At 63.5% G+C, this 18,846-nt stretch overlaps 1 protein-coding gene across 6 annotated transcripts; it reads right to left on the bottom strand.

Moving 5' to 3' along the window:
• Window positions 1-1,903: 1,903 nt before the first annotated feature.
• RBBP8NL (RBBP8 N-terminal like) lies at window positions 1,904-18,479 on the bottom strand. 6 transcript variants are annotated; one of them, XR_013400111.1, is made up of 14 exons: window positions 18,251-18,479; window positions 10,756-10,899; window positions 9,557-9,599; window positions 8,850-8,945; window positions 8,390-8,502; window positions 7,797-7,869; window positions 7,421-7,578; window positions 7,211-7,293; window positions 6,751-6,917; window positions 5,449-6,187; window positions 4,993-5,124; window positions 4,424-4,494; window positions 4,242-4,347; window positions 1,904-2,539 (listed from the first exon to the last, which is right to left on the bottom strand). XR_013400111.1 is itself a non-coding variant. In XM_015148646.3 (14 exons), the coding sequence occupies exons 2-14, from the start codon at window positions 10,814-10,816 to the stop codon at window positions 2,421-2,423; spliced, it is 2,010 nt and encodes a 669-aa protein (XP_015004132.3). In that variant the 5' UTR covers window positions 10,817-10,899; window positions 18,251-18,473; the 3' UTR covers window positions 1,904-2,420. The 6 variants fall into 6 exon arrangements, 4 of the variants coding, with proteins under 4 accessions (XP_015004132.3, XP_077808271.1, XP_077808270.1 ...); XM_015148646.3 differs by having other exon boundaries at window positions 4,993-5,173; window positions 18,251-18,473; XM_077952145.1 differs by having other exon boundaries at window positions 4,993-5,173; window positions 9,386-9,599; window positions 18,251-18,471.
• Between the last annotated feature and the right edge of the window lie 367 nt (window positions 18,480-18,846).

Raw genomic sequence — 18,846 nt, forward strand, 5'->3', positions numbered from 1 at the left:
TGGTCAACAAGACAGTGCGTGAGCGGTCAAGACAGGGTCTTCATCACCACCCCTAGCATGGGCCCCTGCCCTTCAGGCCCCTCCCTGCCTCCCACCTGCCCTGCTCCCTCCTGTGGGCCTTCACAGGCCACCACTGGGGCTCATGCAGCACACAGCACCTCCGCTTCCTTTCCCTCTGCCCTTCCAAGTTGGCCCCCAAGGCCTATGCCAGGCCTAGGGGAAGGTGGGCAGCTGTCCTGTCCGGGAGAATGTGGGGCTGGGTGGCACGGCGGAGGGGCGGCTGCAGATTGTGGATCCGCAGAATGGGCTGCTGACTGTATGTGCCTGGGGGATCCCGTGAGCGGGGAGTGAGTGCGACCAACAGTGTAAGGTGCTGAGGCTGGGGCAGGCACACAGTGGGCCCTCCATCCCTGCTGGCTGTCACCAGGAGGAGGGGCCTGACAGCAGTGGGTGGGCCATACACCAGCGGCTTGCAGAGAATCTGGTGTCAGATGAGAACAGAAAGGGGCAAGTGAGGGTGGAGGTCAGGAGGCAGGAGGCAGCTGTCCACGCTGGCTGCAGGGCCAGGCCCTGGCGATTGGCTGTGCTGAACTTTGAGGGACCAGAAGGAATGCTGAGGCAGGAAAGGGGTCTCTTCCTGGGTCTGCTGAACCCCCTTGCTAGGCTCCCACTGCCAGGCTTCTCCCCTCCCCAGGGTGGCGATGGGTGGCCAGAAGCCAACCTGGCCTGCAGGTGGTGCATAGGGAACACACGGCTTTTGTTTCATGTGATTCTGGAGAAATTAAAGCAACCTTTAACACACCTGGGCTTCTCTCTTGGTAATTCAGTCCCTCTGGCCTCTCAGGCCAACAGGCAGACAAGCCACAGGCTGCAGGTGGGAGGCAGTGCCCCTGAGCCAGGCCCGCACTCCAGTGTGGCCCAGGCTTCACCCAGCCCAGTTGTTGGCCTGTGTCCTGCCATCCCTGTGACGCATGGTTTTAAACGCCCAGCTCACCTTGGTGCTGTGGCTGCAGAGGGTCCTGCTGATGAGTTTTACTCCTGATTTTCCTTGGCTCTCAGCCTGAACTCTGAGCAGGTGTCAAGCGCGGTGCTCTGTCTGGATGTCCCCGACTGCAGGCCTGGCCCTCGGGCTGACTTCCTAGTTTCCCCCTTGACCTGACACCCCTCCATGGCCCCCACCTTTCCTTTCTGCCTGATCCTTGTCCATTTTTCTAGAGTTGGGGTTTCAGCAAACTTCCCAGAACATCCTAGCTCCTTGCCTACTCAGCACACTCCTGTTCATGCCTCAGAACCCACATTCGGGTTGCAGGTGCCACCTGCCTTGACCTCCCAGGGACACCTGCTCTCCTCCCCGTCCCCCAACACTGGCCATGACTTGGTGCCATTGCTCCTTTGCCCACCACTCCCTGATGCCCAGCAGAGGTGTCAGTGCCCATTGTGTCTGCCCTGGAAAGGGCAATTCTCAAACTTCACATTTAGGAGAATTATCCCTGGGAGCTTCTTAAAACACAGACTCCAGGCCCACCGCCAAGGTCCTGGTTCAGTGGATCCGGGGTTGGGCCCAGGAATCTGTTTCTGAAGCTCCTCAGATGGGAGGGACTGATACCCATCCTCCCTGGAGGAGCAGACAGCCCTGAGTGCTCCCGGTGGAGTCCTGGCGAGCTGCCCTGTGGCTACCAGGCCAGGGACTAGTGAGGAAGGGCAGGTGCACACGCCCTCTGCCGTTGCCAGGCACTTCCCTGAGGGCGCCGTGGTCCCTTCCCGCTGCGGACTCTGCAGAGGAGCTGGTTTCATTCTGCTCTCCCGAAAGGGGGTGACCTCCCAGTCCCTGGCACAGTCAGGGGTGTCCTGGGGCCCGGGCGGGTGGAGGCCCAGTTGAACTCGGCCCTGCCAGACACACGCATGATTCTTCAGGTGTTTATTCTCCATCACTCAGGGGACCCCATCTGCGAGGGTGCTGCCGCCCACCGCCTCCCTCCACCCTCACTGCCAGACATCTGTTTGCCGGGAGCCCACGAGGGGGCGTCCAAGACTGTGCTCGGAGCTTGGTGGGCAGGGGTGCGGGTCCGAGTGGTCCGTTGCCTCCCAGAGCATGGGCACTGCGTGGGAAGGGCTGCAGTGCACAGCAGTGGTGGGGCTGGGCTGGAGCCTGAGTGATCCTGCCTCCAGTCCCCACACCCCCCAGGGAGCAGGTGCTGGGCTGTGGGAGGGGCCACAGAGCATTTCCCAGGTGGGTGGAGACAGGGTGAATCGCCAGCCTGAGACCCCTCTTGGTCCTTTAGCCCTTCTTGAAGTGGGCCAGGATGTGCCCACCACTGGCTGTGCGGGGCTGCCTGCTGGTTGGGTGGTGTGGCCTCTCCAGGCCCTGGTGGGCAGGTGGAGGGCCGCCCTGGGCTCACTGTGGGTTCGGTGCAGGCTGGCTAGGTCTCCTCCGAGGGGCTGCTGTTGGGGGAGGGACTGTCGTCCTTGGCGTCCCTTGGGCTCCCGGGGCTCTCAGTGGCTGTCAGTTTCTTTCTCCCTCTGGATGGCTTTTTGGAGGCTATGGGAAGTGGTTGGAGGTCAGGCCAGAGCTGCGTGCCTTCCTTTGAGGCAACACTGGCTCTCACCTAGGGCCTCCTGGGTCTCCTCTGGGCGTGGGGAGCTGGGTGCTTGGGGAAGTTTACTGGCCACCCTTGTTCCTACAGAAACCAGTGCCCAGAGCAGGAGTAGCCTGATCTGAGGGTGAACCCTGAGAACTGGGTGGAGGGTGGACACTCTCCCCATTGTGTGACCCCGAAGACGGCGCTGACCCCAGTGGCCCCCTTGCTACCTTGGAGGGAGCCAGGCCATAGTGGCTGGCCTGAAACTGGCTGCGGGCCTCAGCGGTCCTGCCCCCGGGCTGGGGCCGCAGGGGAGGGGCGCCTGGTCCCTGAGACGGTTCGGGGATGGGGATCCTGCTGAGATGCTGGGCTCAGGCCGTCTCTGGGGCACAGTGAGCTCAGGCTCTGAGGTAAATGGGTCACGTTTGGATCCTGACCCAGCTCCCAGACCTGTGACCTTGGGCAAGTGACCTCTCCCCTCTCAGCCTCCATTTCTGCACCAGCCAAACCGTGATGATCCCACCTGCTGGGCAGGGTCGTGAGGCTCACAGACAGCCACAGCTGCACCCCCTCTCCCGGGGCGCCAGGCACGAGGACACTGGCTTTGGCGCTGAGCTGTGCCCATGCTGGGCAGGGACCTGCTCTCACTGACCTCCATGTCTGTTTCTCAGGAACCCCTGCCAGCGTCCCTGGCCCCGGCTCAGCTAGGAGCACAAGGGGGTGCTGGCTCACAGACTGCACCCCCCGGGGCCATGTCCACCCACTCAGCAGGAAGTGCCTCGAATAAGGGCCGTGCTCATCTTCACTGCCGCTCTGGGCAGATGCAGGCCGCGGCCGCCTGCCAGCAACAGTGGCACGTAGTGGCAGCGCCACCCTGCCCGCTGCCTGTGGGACCTGCCCGCTGCCTGTGGGCCCTGCCTGCTGCCTGTGGGCCTTGCCCGCTGCCTGTGGGCCCTGCCTGCTGCCTGTGGGCCCTGCCCGGACAAACACCAGGGCCGTATGATTAGGTGTTCAAAGTCTCTCATGGGCTCCTGGACCCCAGCTGGAGCTGCCATTGAGCCCAGAGCAGGAAGTGAAAAGTTGTCCTGATACCCTCGGACCAGGGCCGAGGCTCCTGCCAGCTTTGCTGGGAGGAGCTGGGCCCAAGGACACTGCCCTTGGCAAACACTGGAGAGCCATCCGCAGTTCCCCAGGGGAGCAAATGTGCCCCATGTCCCTTGGAGCTGTGCCCTCTGCGCTGCCCCTATCTGCAGGTGGACAAGAGGGATCTGCTCCTCATGTCAGTGGCTTATCCTGTGCACCAGGACGCCCTTCCTCCCAGGACGATGGTGGGGACAATGACCATCCCCTGGCTCCTTCTCGCCCTGAAATCTTCTACGATCCCTAATGTCAGCCCCCTTACAGGCGAGGAGACTGGGGCTCAGATTTGGAAGGACCTGACACCAGGCTACACAGTCAGAGGCTACACAGGAAGGACTCACTCTGGCTGCCCCTGCCCTCCTCTGTGGGGTTCATTTGGGGAGGATTGAGGTTCATTTTTGGCTCCATCATTCTGAGGCTACCATTCTCCAGGCAGCCAGGAGGGGAGGTGGCACTGAGGAGAGGTGGGTGCTGTGGCTACCCCCGCCCCGCCTCTCTGCACCTGCCCCATGCTGGCTGTACCTTTGTCCCCGGGCTCCGAGGCCTGCTTCCTCTTCCGTGGCAGACCCTGCCCGTGCTCCTGGGCGCAGATACACCCGGGCCCCTCCCCAGTCGTGCTCTGGTCCGCCTGGGGAGAAGGGGGTGTGGTCAGGAGGAGGAGCACCTCCCGGCCTGGCCCTGCGGAGTATGTGGCCTGGACCCACCTCGCTGCCTGGGGTGTCTGTCTCATCCAGTTCGTCGGACTCTGGTCTCAGCACTTCAGCCTTGCTGGGCTCTGAAGGAAGCAGGGTGTAGGATCAGGCCAGGCTGGTGGCCCCAGGAGTCTCCCAAGCCTGCCAGACTAGGATTGGTGGAAACAACTCTGCAGATGGGGAAACTGAGGCACAGAAGGCCAAGTGACCTGCCCCAGGGCACCTGCTGACAGGAGGCAGACTGGGGTTTGGGCTCAGGCCCAGTGTCCCCATCAGCTGGGGTGCCTGCCCCTGGCTTGGATGCTGTGTGATGGGGTACTCAGCCTGCTTGCCAACCCTAATTGCTAAGGTGCTTTTCCCCCTCACTGAGTGTGGTTAGAGAGGCTCCTGCCGGGCCCTCAGCTTCCTCCAGTGGCTGCAGGTGGAAGAGCCAAGCCCTGGAGCCTGGAGTTGCCCTGTCAGGTCGGCAGGGCAGAGCTGGGCCTGGAGACACCTCTTCCCGGTGGTCACTGACCACCACCCTCTCTCCCCCTGGGGAAAACCCCTCCCAGCTGGACTCTGGCCCCAGGTGCTCCCTGTACCTGAGTGGCCGTCCAGGTCAGGGAGCGGTGGGTGGGGAGGCAGCGGTGGGTGGGGAGGCAGCGGTGGGTGGGGAGGCAGCGGTGGGTGGGGAGGTGGCAGAGGCCTCCCTGTGTCTTCATCTCCTGTCCTGCCTGGAGAGGACAGGCTGAGCTGGGACCCTGGAAGTGGGCGTGAGGGGTCCTGGGGGGAGGCAAGCAGGTGGCTGGAGTTTATTTGGGAGACTTCCCTGCCCCCAGCTCAGCCCTGGATGGCTGGTGGGACCCCTCTTGAGGCTGCAGCTGGTGGGGGGGCCCGCCTTTCCCTTTCTAGCGTGGATGAGGCAGCCTTGCTTTCTCCCTGGGAACCAACTTGGTGGGCAGAGGGAAGAGAGCAGCCTGAGGTCCGGCTGGAGGCTGGCCCGGGATGGGGGATGTGGAGGCTGAGGACAGGGTCTGAGCCAGGGCCGGGCTCCTCACCACGGGAGTGCGAGCCTCCTCCTGCTCTGGTGCTCTGGTCCCCTTGATGCCATTGCTGAGTGCCTGGGGACTGCGAGTCAGGGGTCCAGACTGGGTGGGTGGCTCGGGGCTGGGAGTGTGGGCAGTGGCAGGGCTGAGTGACCCATGCTGGCTGGCCGGCTTGGGAGTGTCCTGGCCCCGGGCCCGGCCCCACTCCGAGAGGTCCAGGGGCTTGTCTGGGGCACAGTCCTTCGCTGCTGCAGCCTCCGTCCTCTGGGCGTGGCCTGGGCCTACAGGCTGTGTGTGCCGCCCTCCAGGCAGGCCTGCTGCTGTGGCCAGAGCTGCCCTGGCCCCCTCACTCTCAGGGCCCTCAGAGTCTGAGCCGACTGGTGGGGAGGGCGGCATCTCCCTGGGTGTGGGCTGGCCCCTTGGCCTGACACTGCCTACCCTGGCCCGAGCCCGCAGCTGCTGCTGGGCCAGGAGCAGGTGTAGTGCCCCCTCCAGGCGAAGGTCCTGCATGCCCGCCAGGGCATTGGGCAGCCCCAGCAGTTCTATAGGCTCCTCCCAGGCCTCTGCTTCTCCGGCCTTCAGGTCCTGGAGCCGGGGGTCACGGGGGGCTGCAGCAGGGGCCAGGGGGCTGCTGCGGGGGCTCCGAAGGTGCAGGGAGAGGGGGCGGTTTAGGAGGCAGAGCCGGTCCATCTTCGGGGAGTGCTTCAGGGTCTCATGGGTCATGGCAGAGGGCCGGGAGGCCCGCAGGAAGCTGTGAGGGAGGAGAAGCCCAATGACCATGGCTACGTTGAGCTGTGACCGTCCCAGTGAGCCCTGAGAGGAGGAGACGACAGGCACCCACTCCACAGGTGAGGAAACTGAGGTCCAGAGAGGTGGAGCAAGCTGCATGGGTCCCATGGCAGGCAGTGGAGGGAGGGGAGGCTCAGCCCCCAGCTCTGGAGGCCATGCTGTGTGGACCTGGCCAGAGGTGGCCTGTGATCTGGGCTCCAAGGCAGGGCCAGATGCCGAGGCCTCCGTGTCTTTTTGGCGGAGACATCAGCCCCCTGCTCCTCACCTGGAGGGTCCTAGCCACCTGCCCACCCTCCACACCCTACTTGTTCTCACACAATGTCCCCGTCCCCTGCCCCCACGCCCCACACCTGGCCACTCCGGAGTTGTCCACCTGGGATCTTTGCTCCAGGCTGGGTGCCCAGAAAAAGTCAAGCCAGAGAAGGTCAGGGGCTGTGAGGGATAATCAGAGGGACTACCCTGGGACCAGGGTGAGAGAGGAGCTTGTCTGAGGCTGCTCTGGATAGGGGTGGGGCAGGCGGGCACCTGTCCAGAGAGAGGCCGCGCTCATACGCTGGGCTGGGTGGGCTGCTCCTGGCGGGCAGTGGTGGGGGCGTCCCATTGGTGGGGCCACGGTCAGCAGGGCAAGCCTGGGACCCAGGCCGTACCACGGCGATGGTCCCGTGCAGCTGGTTGGAGATGCGCTGGGGGCTCTGTGAGGATGGGTGGGTCAGCCTGGGCAGGGGCATGTGTGACCTCTGCTGTGGCCTCTGCTGCCTGCCCTGGGCTGCTCCCACTCTGCCCCTGCTCACTGCCAGACCCACCCACTCAGGGCTGCGCCCCCACCCACACCAAATGGAGCACAGTGGCTCCTGCCCGGGACGAAGGAGGGGCACATTCGGGGTGAGGTGCATGAGAGGCTGGCATACTGCAGGTGCAGCTGCCTCCAGCCTCCTGCCTGCACTGGCCCAGCTGCGCATGGTGGGCTCCAGGTCCCTGCACTTACCATGTCTGGGGCCCACGACTCAGGCAGGGTGGTCCCTGGTGAGATTTTGGCCACTGGAGATGCCCTGTGCCCTGCTGGCTTTTCTGTGGGAGGAGAAGCCAGGGGTGGGAGCTTGGGAGGTGCCCAGAGGGGCGGCGGCTCAGCCCCAGTGGGAGGATCCCTGGTCCTGCAGGGGCCCAGCCTCTCAGCCTCACCCGGTCCCCACAGTACCTTCTCCCTGTAGGCCCGCTCCCTGGTGGTCTTCCTCAGCCTCCTCATGGCCTCCTGGTGGCTTCTCTGTGATGGCCTTCCAGCCACCAGGGGAGGGGAGCAGCAGGGGTGAGGGGGGGTCTGAGGTGCCCTCCTTGGCCGGGGGCTTGGGCCTATCTCTGGAGGGGAGGGAAAGACAGGGAGGGTGAGGGAGAGTAACATCCCAAGAGAGGATCAGAAAAGCCGGGCCCACTCCTGGGTGACCCCAGGGGACGCAGCGGTCCCGACACTGCCTGAGAGCCCCCCATGGGTGGTTCCCCCAGGGACGTGTGCCGAGTACTGCTCAGGGGCTGCTGGGGAATGGGGTGTCTGAGCCCTGGGACTCCTTCTCACTCACCCCAGGCCCCGAAGCCGCTTCACCTCCTCCTTCAAGGTCTCGTTCTCTTCCTTCAGCCCGTTCATCTCGTTGGCTGCAAAAGGCACTGATTAGCAAAGCAGGCAGGGGTTGGGGGGGACAGGGGCTGGTGTGGGGTCATCACAGCACCAGGGAAGCCCCTCAGCAGTGCCCCCAGCACGTAGCCCAGGGCCTGGCAGGCAGCAGGTGCGCCGTGGATGCTGCTGCGTGCGTGGCTGATTGGATGCCGCTGAATGAGCTGCGCCGGCCTCGAGGGAAGGGGGCTCGCCCTTGGTCATCAGGAGGGCCACGGGGCCTCGGGACTGCAGGACCTTCCGCATCACAGGAAAAAGGTCACGCCCTGTGGGGGCAGGGATGCCCCCAGCGCAGGGGAGGGAGGCTGTGTTGAGGGAGGGCCACACCAGCGCCAGCTGGGGGCTGTGTGTGTGTCTGTAGATTGGGTTGTGAGGTTCCCCCAGTGGTGTGGGGCCGATCGCCCTGCCTCCTTTCCCCACACCCCCACATGGACTGAACAGGCCCTGGGGTCGCCTGGCCCCGTGGGAGAGGACCCCGGCTGTCTGGCGGGTGGGGCTCACTGAGGATGAAGATGTGCTGTAGGTTCTGCAGGTGGGAGCTCTGAAACTCCTGCTGCCGCTTCCTGGCCAGCTCCTGGGTGACCAAGCAGCGGTCGCACAGGCCGGCCCGCAGCCTGCAGGGATGGGGACACAGGGAGTCTGAGGGATGGCATGGAAGCCAGAGGGCCTGGGACCCACCACCCCACTGCCCGGAAGTGCCCCTGCCCTTCCCAAACTATTCCGTACAGCCCCAGGCCTCTTCCCACCCCGTGGGCTAGGGGTCCCATGTTTCACTGAGTTTGGGGAGAAATCTTGAAAATGCAGTTTACTTAAGGCTCTGAGATGTCCTGCAGTGGAGAAACCTTCCTGGTTCAGTTTGTCCTGCACTTTCCCAAACTTGTTCTCCGAGGAGCCCTGTCATCTCCCCCTCCCCTGAGCCCACCGGTCCTGGCCGTGCTGCGAGGTGTCCTCCCAGGCCCACCTGTTTTCCAGCACCCGAAGGTTCTCCTTCAGTGTCTTCTGCTGTTCCCGGAGCTGGTGGTTCTTGGCAAAGAGCTCCTCGATCCTCTGGGCGTCCCTGTGGCGGGAAACAGCTAAGGTGGGGTCCTGTTCCATCCAGGAAGACACACGCTGTCCCCACCATCCAGCCTGGGGGGCCAGTGCCATTTGGCACCTGCAGCCTTGGTCTGGGGCTGGATCCTGCTCAGTGCCCCTCACTGTGGGGACTTGCCCTTGAAGTGGGCCCTGTGGGGCAACGCCTAACCCGGCGCCCCCCCAATCATCTGCACGCCCCTCTGTGACGTCTGTCTTGTCCACGCACCACTTTAGCGCCATGGTGCAGGCAGAGCCACAGCCAGGTCTATAAGCCCGGAACGCAGGGAGCCTGCCTGCCTGCCAGCGTATGACCAGACACGACCCCAGCTCACCACGAATGTACTGTTGATATTCTGATCATGATCCTGGGGTGGGAGACACCCTGAGTAAAGGGCTTGCCCCGCCCCTGGGAGGCCAACGCACCTGGGTTCAAGTCCTGCTCACCATGTGACCTTGGACGAGTGACTCCCCCCTGCCTCCACACTGAGCCTCAGTTTCCCCTCTGCACCATAGGATGGTGGCACACCGGAGCTTCAGGGGGATGAAATGGCCAGTGTGGCCCTGCGGAGAGGGGCCCTGCTTGGCCTGACTCACCGGCACCTCTCTGAGTTCAGTTCCAGAAGCTTGTTCTGCAGGCCTGGGGGAGTGAGCAGAGGGGCAAGTGGGGGCAGTCAGGCCCAGCTGCTGCTTTTCCTGCAGCCTCCCTACCACGGGGTCTGGGCAGAGCTGCAATGTGGCACTCTCGTCCCCTGCACCCCCTGGGGGAGCCCTGCCAGGCGGGCCCCTGTCTGTGCCTAGGCCCAGGGCTGCCTGAGCCTTGGTGGTCTTGGCCCAGTATCTGTCGCTTCCCCTGGGGTCTCTGCCTCTGGCATCTGTCTGGGGGTGTCTGGGGGTGAGCAGGGACCCCGGTGCCGCAAGTGACCAGCCACCTGTGAAAGGCAGAGGGACCAGAGGGCCATTTTGTGTGTGTGTGTGTGTGTGTGTGTGTGTCATGGCTAGTGTTGAAATAAGATGAGCTTTTGGGGCAGACCCCATCAGACCTCCTCCTTGCCATATCTTGGGATCCAGCCTGGGCCTGGCTAACCCCAGCAGCCCCACCTCTCTGGGTTGCCTGGGAGACAGCCAGGTCCTTGGACCTCCAGGTGGGCACGGGTGCTCAGTGGAAGGACCAGGGGAAGGTGCTGGCTCTGGGACTGGACTGGGGGTGGTGGGGGGGCTTCGGCCCTGTCCCTGGTGGGGGAAGTGGACAGGGGTGGGGCCTAGGGTGTATCCTAGAAGGAAGAGAAGAGTTGCATCTCAGTGCCTTGACATGTTCTGCATGGGTCCAGAGAGCCATAAGCTCCTGTTTCTGGAAGAGGCTGTCCCTGCAGTGGTGAGCTCAGCAGGCCGGCCAGAGTGGGCTCTTCTTTCTGCCACATGGCCAGCCCCATGGGCGAACAAAGCATGGGCAGCATGCAGCCTGCGGGTGGCAGGTGGCCATGAGGTGTTGGTGGCAACCCTTGAAAGTGCCCCTCCCCCTTGGGGCCACACTCTGGGAGTGGCTCGAGGACATCCCAGCTTGAGGTCAGCACTTGCGGGGCCCAGGCAGGGCGTCTGTCCACTTTGTCGCTCTGGGTCAGGACTTGGGTCAGGACTTGGGTCAGGACTCCCCTGCCTGGGCTGAAAAGACAGGGTCCGTCCCCTGACTTGTTGGGAATTGGAGGTGATCATGGGTGCACCCTGGCCTGCCCCGGCCCTTAGGTGAGGGCTGTGGAGACCCCTCCCTAGCCCGGCATCTGTCCCTGGCCCCTCACCCAGGACTTCCTTCTCGTGGATGTCCTTCAGCCTGTTCAGTGACTCCGTGAAGCTCTCCATGGCTCCCTGTGGCCCTGGCCCGGGCCCCTCTGCACGGGGGTTGTGGAGATGCTTGCAGCCTCTACAGCCCCTCTGTGTCCATCCTGAAGAGGAGGAAGAGGGGACAGGATCTGCTCAGGAAGCGCTTGTGGGCTGTGGAGTCCAGGAGAGGATTGGGACTCCTTGCGTCTATGTGGAGCAGACCCCACGTCATGTGGTAGGGCCACTCATGGGAGGTGGGCTGGAGGCTCCGGAACCCCACGGGCAGGGGCAGAGATAGTACATTGGGTGGCTTCCTCCCACACATATGTGGACGGGAGCCAGAGGGCAGGGTGCTGGCTGCTGTGCGGGAGGGGATGGAGGGGCCAGGGGGCATCTAGGGGTGAGTGCCGGCCCCTCTGAGCCGCCCCGTTCTCCCCAGGTATCCAGCCCATCAGTGCCTGGCCTGTCCCCACATAAGCCCTGCCCCTGGACCTCAATGGAGGGACAGGGAAGCCTGGTGAGAGCTGGATGGTGCCAGTGGCACCTGTCCAGATGTGACGCTGGGAGTCAGACCTCACCGGCAAGAGCCCCTCAGACCTGACCATGCCACTGTACACACTCCAGCCCCAACACTACGGTCACAGCGGCTCCTTCCCTTTCACCGGAGCCCTTGTATTCAGTTCCCTCCTGGGATCTCTGCCCGCCTCCAATGCTGTGGCAGCTTCAATCTTGTCACATAGGCACACACACACACATACACACACAGATAGCATGTACACACAACACACACGCACACACATGCAAAAGACACACAGAGCATGTACACACACAGCACACATGCACCGACAGACATGCACACACACAAAGCATGTATACACGCAACACACATGCACACACCTACAGACACACACATACAACACATATGTACACAGACAGAGATGCCCACACACAACACACAGAGATACATAGACATGGTTACGTGCTGACGCAAATCTGTGCAGACATAGAGACACGGCTACACACGCAGTTGCAGGTACACAGAAACACACACAGCCACAGCAGCCCCCTCTACCCAGAAGCAGCTCCCACACGCAGAGGCTGGAGGGTTCCAGGAAGGGGTAGGAGCCACTACCTACTCCTGGCACCTCAGTGCCTTGACATGTTCTGGATGCAAGTGTGCACGTGTGTGCACGCCCGAATGAGTGTGCATGTGTGTGCTGTGTGTGTGTATGATAGCCAGTGTGCATGTATGTGTACCGTGTGTGTGCACACCCGAACGAGTGTGCATGCGTGCATGCTATGTGTGTGCATGCCTGAGCCAGTGTGCATGTGTGTGTGTGCTGTGTGTTCACGCCCGAGCTGGTGTGCATGTGTTTTTGCCCTGTGTGTGTGTGCTGTGTGTGTGCACGCCCAACCTACCGTGGAACCACTGGTGCATCACCTGAACAACTGTGTCGGCCTCCTCCCTGCCTGGCCTCCCCCTCAAACTCCCCTGAACCCCCTGCCTCCCCGCATCTCCTCCAGAACCACTCTCCAGGGTGACCATCCCTGGGAAGCTCTGGTCTCTGCTCAGATGCGCACTACTCTGCTCAAAATCCAACTTTGGGCTTGTGGCTGGGGGCCATACCCAAGGCCTCACAACGGCCAGCCCAGCCCAAGTGGACCACAGAGGGGAGCAGCCACGGTTGCATCTGGGTTTTCAAAGGTCAGCCTGCAGACGCCCACATGAGGGTCCTCTCCGCGGCAGCATTCTACAGAACCGTCCCAAACGGGACCCCCAAACCCCATCCCATGATGGGTGGAATGGCGGCCACCCAGCCCCACGCCCACCCCAGTGTGGCGGCCACCCAGCCCCACGCCCACCACAGTGTGGCGGCCACCCAGCCCCACGCCCATCCCAGTGTGGCGGCCACCCAGCCCCACGCCCATCCCAGTGTGGCGGCCACCCGGCCCCACGCCCATCCCAGTGTGGCGGCCACCCGGCCCCACGCCCATCCCAGTGTGGCGGCCACCCGGCCCCATGCCCATCCCAGTGTGGCGGCCACCCGGCCCCACGCCCATCCCAGCGTGGCCAAACCACCCGAGACAGACTTGAGGGTGCATTGAACACAGAAAGAGGCACTTGCCCTGGGGCCCTGGAAGTTGGGTGGTGGGTGTCTTTGGGGCTGAGGCTGGGGGTGCCTGTGACTCAGGGTGGCAGGCCTTGGGACCCCGAGAGAAGTCACGGGGCCTGGGGTGGGGATGGTGACTGGAGCCCCTTGGAAGGAGACTCTCCTAATTCCCGCCGAGCCCTTGCACCTGTGGTCAAGCGTGTTAGTGCTGAGCCTGGTGGGGCAGCGAGGGGTGTGGGACAGAATGTGGCCCCTGTTTGGGGGTGGCCACAGCGTCCCCAGGGGCCCCTGACAGGGCTGGTGGGGTTGCATGGAAGGCGGAGCATCAGGATGCTGGACTCCAGAGACTCGCCTGAGCGAGTCCACAGACCCGCCTGAGCTTTGGGACCTCAGCCACCCTCGGAGGGAGTGGGGGTGACAGTTGGCGGCTCTGTGTTGGGTGGGTGAGGGATCTGGGACCAGGAAGACTTGGAGCTTTCCTGGTGGGAGGCTGGGAGGGAGACAGAGCTCCCTGGGAGGGATGTCTTTGCCGGTGAAGGGGGCCAACAGGACGTTGAGCTCCAGAGGTGGGGACAGCATGGAGCCTGCCGGAAGTAGGTCACGTGGCCAGCATCAGTGGTTCTGACCCCCGTTTCCCAAACTCTATACACACTGAGACCTTCCCGACAGCCCATGGAATCTTGACCACACCACGAAGACCCCGCTCCAGATGGGAAACTGAGGCTCAAACAGCTCAAACCTCCCGTCTCAGTCACCCAGTGGGAAGTGGGATCTGGGTTGTGCCTGGCTCCTGGGGCTGTGGGTCCTGCGTGCTCTGCCTGTGTGGACTGAGGCATCTTCCCCATGGCTCTGGTGCACCAGCTGCACTGGCTTTTCCTGGCCAAGGGGCCCCCGGGAGGAAGATGTCAGAGCCGGGCCTCCCTAGGCTCAAGCAGCTGAGGAGGGCCAGGAGGGGGCTGAGCTGCAGTTCCTGAAATTCCACCCGGACCCGCCCAACAGGCTGCTCTTCCCTGGCCCCCAGCACCTGCCATGTGGGCTGGGTCGACGCCCATAAAGGAGCCGCCCGAGGGAGCCCATGGTACCTGTGGGCCTGGGAGAGGTCTGCACAGGAGAGGTGGGCTTCCTTCCCAGTGAGGTCACCGTGCTACAGAGGCCGGGACTGTGCCTCTGCTGTGCTTCCCACTCACAGGATCCTTTCTGTGCCCCAAACCACCTGCAGGCCCCGCCTGGCTGCCACCCTCAAGGCCCCCAAAGGACCGCAGAAAGAGTCCCCATCCCACTGGGCAGGGAACGGCCCAGACACATGCCCGGAGCAGGGCTGGTGGGCGTCTGGAATCGCTGTAGGGTGCATCCTGCTGGGGACCCTTGTTTCCCAGAGGCCCAGAGTTGGGGTGGGCCTGGGCAAGGTCACTGGGCCCGGTGAGTGACAGTGCCTGGGGCTGGGGGGACTTCCCTCAGGGTGAGCAGGTGACAGAGATGCAAAGTGGCCAGGATCAGTCTCCCAGGCTCCGGCGCCTCTGGGACAGCCCCAGTCCCAGCTTCTACCCTCCTAGAGTGCTGGAGAACTCCGGGGAAGGGATGGGAGATGGAGGGAAGTTGCAAGCCCTGATGCTTTTGGGGAGAAGAAATGAACCGGGATGGTAGAAATTCACCCAGACCTGCGCCCGAAGCCTTGTGCCGGGGGTGAGCAGGGGAGTCAGTGGGGCTGACTTTTTCTTCCCGAGTCAGCCTTCTTGGGGTTTGTTGGGCTTGCCAAGGGCAGCTAGAGGTGCTGAGGCCGGGGGAACTCGGAGGGAGGGTCTCCTCCAGGCCTGGGTGGGGGCTGCAGTGGGACTGTGATGGGGGAGCAAGCCTGCTGAGGTGGGGAGGGGCTGGGCTGAGACTCTTGGGGGGCTTCACAGGGCTGGGGTGAGACAGCTGGGCTCTGGTCCAGGGTAACCCTCAGCCACTCCTCCCACTCCCAGCCCTCCCACTCTGGGAGTCCAGGCTGGAGGGTCTCTGCAGGTGCTGAGCCCCCTGGAAGGAGTGAGGGAAAGGGAGGGCAGGCTAGTGAGCCGCTGTCCCACCTGCGGCTCACAGCTGGGCCATGGGAGGGATAGGTGTGAGGGGTGCATGGCTGTCCCCCTCGACACCACCCTCACCCCACCATGCCTTGCCCTCTGCTCCATTTGCCACTGAGAACATGATCCAGAGGTAGGGTCTTGCCCACAGTCAAAGCTAGTGAGAGCCGGGCTGGGCTTTGGCTAGCCCAGGTCCGCACCTCCGCCTCCTGCGGTGAGGTGCTACTGGTGCCAGCACCTTTGCCTTCCAGGGACTGCTCCTTAAAACCAAGAGGCGACGTGCTGCTCTCACCAGTATGGAACAGAGCCCATCCAATAAACTGGTGCCTCTTATCCCCCAGCCAGGACCCAGGAGAGCCCTCCATGGGGAGCCTAATTAGGCTGGCAGACCACCTTCCACCTCATGTCCTCACCCAGGGAGTGGACATGCACTGTGGGCCCTGCCTGTCCCTCAGGACTCCCACCTCCCTCTGAAGTCCCCAGAGCCCCCACCTGCCCTCCTAGGGTCTCCACCCACCCTCCTAGGGCCATCTGGAGTGGCCACTCAGAGCGGGCAGAGGTTTGCTGTTGTTAATCCACCCTCACGGGTTCTCAGAGCCCCAGCACAGAGGGTACACCCCCCACCGCCCGCTGAGCTGGCTGGGGTGGGGCAGGGGTCGCATTCCTGAAGGGTGCTGGCTGGAGAGTCAGTCTGGGCAGAGGGTAAAGGTGTGGGCTTCCCAGTCGACAGCCCTGGTGGGGCTCTCGGACCTGTCTCTGGTCTCTATGCCACCTTGGGCAAGTTGCTTTTCCTCTCTGAGCCTGTCTCCTCACCTGGGAGTGAAGGCACCCCACCCCTGTATCAGGCTGCTTAGAAGCTCCTTACAGGTGGTGCCTGTGCGCCCAGGAGCTCCGTAGACGGGGGTGCTCAGTGAGCAGCAGAGGGAGACCCCGAGTTCACCTGTGCCTCCCTCATGTGGGACCCCGGGTGTCCAGCAGTGCTAACAGCAGGACACTCTGCGCTTGGACAAGGTCAAATCCCATTGCCACAAAGGCCTTGTGCAGGAGGAAGCAGCCCTCCCCACACGCAGGGCGGAGGTCCGGCTGCTGACAGTGACGACACGCATCCTCGGACGGCCGCTCACTATGGACTCCACTGGGCTCACGGCATCTCTGTGGCTGCGCCCAGGAGAGATGCCACCTGCCTCCCACACACAGGCCAGGGAATCACAGGCCCAGCCGTGGCCCCGGCAGGACTGGGCATTGTCCGGCCAAGTGGCAAAACCCGCAGTGATGCCTGTTCTTGCCCTGTCCTTTGGGAGGCCGGGCCCCTGAGCATCTCTGCGTCTGAGCAGGCGGCATCCAGGGCATCACCGGGCTCCCCGCCTCTCCCAGGGCACTCAACCACAGAAGCTGCCTGGGCACCAGTGCTCCAAGGATATCTGCCGGGCCGGCTGCTCTTCACCCCAGCCACTGCCCCCCAGCAGGCCCTTTGGGGCAGGAGTGCGGAGCTGGACACTGGTACCCTCTGTCTCTGAGGCCTAGGCTGTCTGTGTGTCCATCTGACTGACTGCCCACCTATCCAGGAGCAATGGTGACGGGCGCAGCAGTAGCAGTGGCAGTGGCAGTAGCAGTGGCAGTGGCAGTGGCTGCTGTTGATCACATGCTGCTCTGTGCCAAGCACCACGCCCAGGCTTTTTCCCACTTGCATGGGCACTGAAACCATCTGCAGTTTTGCTGAGGCAGCCAAGCTCAGAGCGGTGCCCTCTGCACCTTGACCCACTTCTCCCCAAGGGATTCCCCTGCCCCCGTCCACCTCCTGGCTGCCCCCGTGGAGCACCCACTGCATTAGCTAGGCTGGGCACACGCATGTGGTCGGGGCCCACCTGGCCTCAGAGGAAGTACTGATTGTCTCATTCTACAAGTTTGGACACTGAGGCTTGAAGCAGATCAGAGATGAGCAGGTGGAGCAAGATTTGGACTGGATTGGCCGCAGAGTCTCCTCCTACCCTCTGTGGTAATGGGCAAAGCCTCTCCCATGGAGACTTCGGCCAGGTCGCTTGTCTGGCCGTGCCTCAGTTTCTGACTGTAGAACAGATGTTAGTGGTGAGTCCTGACCCGGGCTCATGGGGGCTGTCAGGGCACCTGGTGGGTGCCCCAGGGCCAGATCAGGGACAGGCAGTCAGGGCCAGCCTGGGGGTGGAGCTGCCTCACACTCGCCCATGGAATGGCTTCGGCAACCCTCACTTTGTAGATGGAGCTGAGGCTCAGAGGTGTCATCTGTCCACAGTCACCAGCGTGCAAGGACATAGCCAGGACACAGCCAGGGCCTCCTGGTGACTCCCCAGGCCAGTTCAGGGTGGGGGCGGGGGCAAGTCTAGAGACATGTCTCTGCCAGGGCAGTTTCTGATGTCCTCCAGACACATGGACCCACGACAGACATGTGACACGCGTGATGCCCACACCCACATGGATGGACAGCAGCATCCTAACTCGGGGAACACACACTGGTGCACGGTCCAGTGAGCAGCCGCCTGCGCTGCCACAGCCACCCTCCCCTGCTGTGCACACAGCCGCCGCAGGGGCCCCGGGACAGCTGCACATGCAGGTCGTGTGTGCACATGCACTCGTGTACCCCACACGCACATGCCCCCCCACCCCGTGCACTCGTGTGCACACATGCACAGAGGAGCCAGCCGAGATGTCCCTGCAGCTCAGGTAACAGCAGCCCTGCAACCCGACTCCCTCCCGGAGGTGGAGGTGGGCCGGGCTGCTCTCCTGCCCTGCCTGCTCGCTCCCTGAGGCCTGGCCCGTGGGGGAGGGGGTTGAGCAAGGCCCGCCTTTGTGGCTGCTTCCCCACAGACACAGCGGCAGAGGAGTCCCCTGCTCGGTGCCCAGCTGCGGACGCTGCACCCCTGCACCACCCTCACCTCTGTGGCTGCGCCCGCTTGTCCTCTTGTGAACCTGGATGGCGGGGCAGGGCAGGCCCAGGGTGGAGGGTGAGGCCACCAGCCTGTCCCTGATGCCCCAAGCCCCTCAGCAGACCAGAGACACTTCCTGGACCCTGGTGCCAGACTAGGCCTGGCCTCTTCGAACCCAGCTCCTGCCCGGAACGCTCACTGAGCTCTCTCCGTTGCTAAGCCCCTGGACCAGGAGCAGCCTTGTGCCACCCCTTAGGGAAGACGTCCAGTCCCACCAACCCCCACGGCTCTCCTCGCAAGAGCCCGAGCTGGGCCTCCAGCCTCCCTGGTGAGTGCCCCAGCCAGGGATCCCGGCCTACCCGGCTGCTTGAGTGGCCTGGCCCTGGGGTCCCGGGTACTCACATGGCTCCTGGCCCTGCCTCGACCTCCCTCGACCTCTGAGCGGAGCCCCCCACGCTCTCCACGGGGAGAGAGAAGTGAGCGGGGTGTGAACCTGCACAGGCAACAAGACAGGATTTTGGCCAAACCCGCTTGACGGGTTTTCGATTCTCCCAGCCAGGAGCAGAAAGGAGGCAGAGACTGCCCCGAGCCGCCAGGCGGGTTCTGCCATCTCGCAGAAAGTGGCCGGACAGGTTGGGTCTGAAGCCACATAGAGGGGATTGTTTCCTCATAATCACCTCGAGGAGGCTGGGCTGCCGGCAGGAGCCAAGCTGGTTAGCACTGAGAATCCAGTTTGGGACCTGGGACACGAAGAGCCCGGGCGGGGAAGGGTGGAGGGCTTGCAGGGGTGCTCAGGTGAGGGGCTGCAGGCGGGAGTGAGTAAACGTACTGTCTTGCCACCTTGGGACAGGTGGCCTCTGGTGCAGGGTGGCCTCTGGTGCAGAGTGGCCCCTCCTGCAGTTCACAGCTCAGCTCGCTGTGGGCTGACCATAGGCAGGCGACAGTCTCCTTTCTGGCCTCGGTTTCCCTGCCTGTAAATTGGGGATAATAGTCTCAAG

This window comes from Macaca mulatta, chromosome 10 (assembly GCF_049350105.2).
Source record: "Macaca mulatta isolate MMU2019108-1 chromosome 10, T2T-MMU8v2.0, whole genome shotgun sequence".
Taxonomy (NCBI): domain Eukaryota; kingdom Metazoa; phylum Chordata; class Mammalia; order Primates; family Cercopithecidae; genus Macaca; species Macaca mulatta.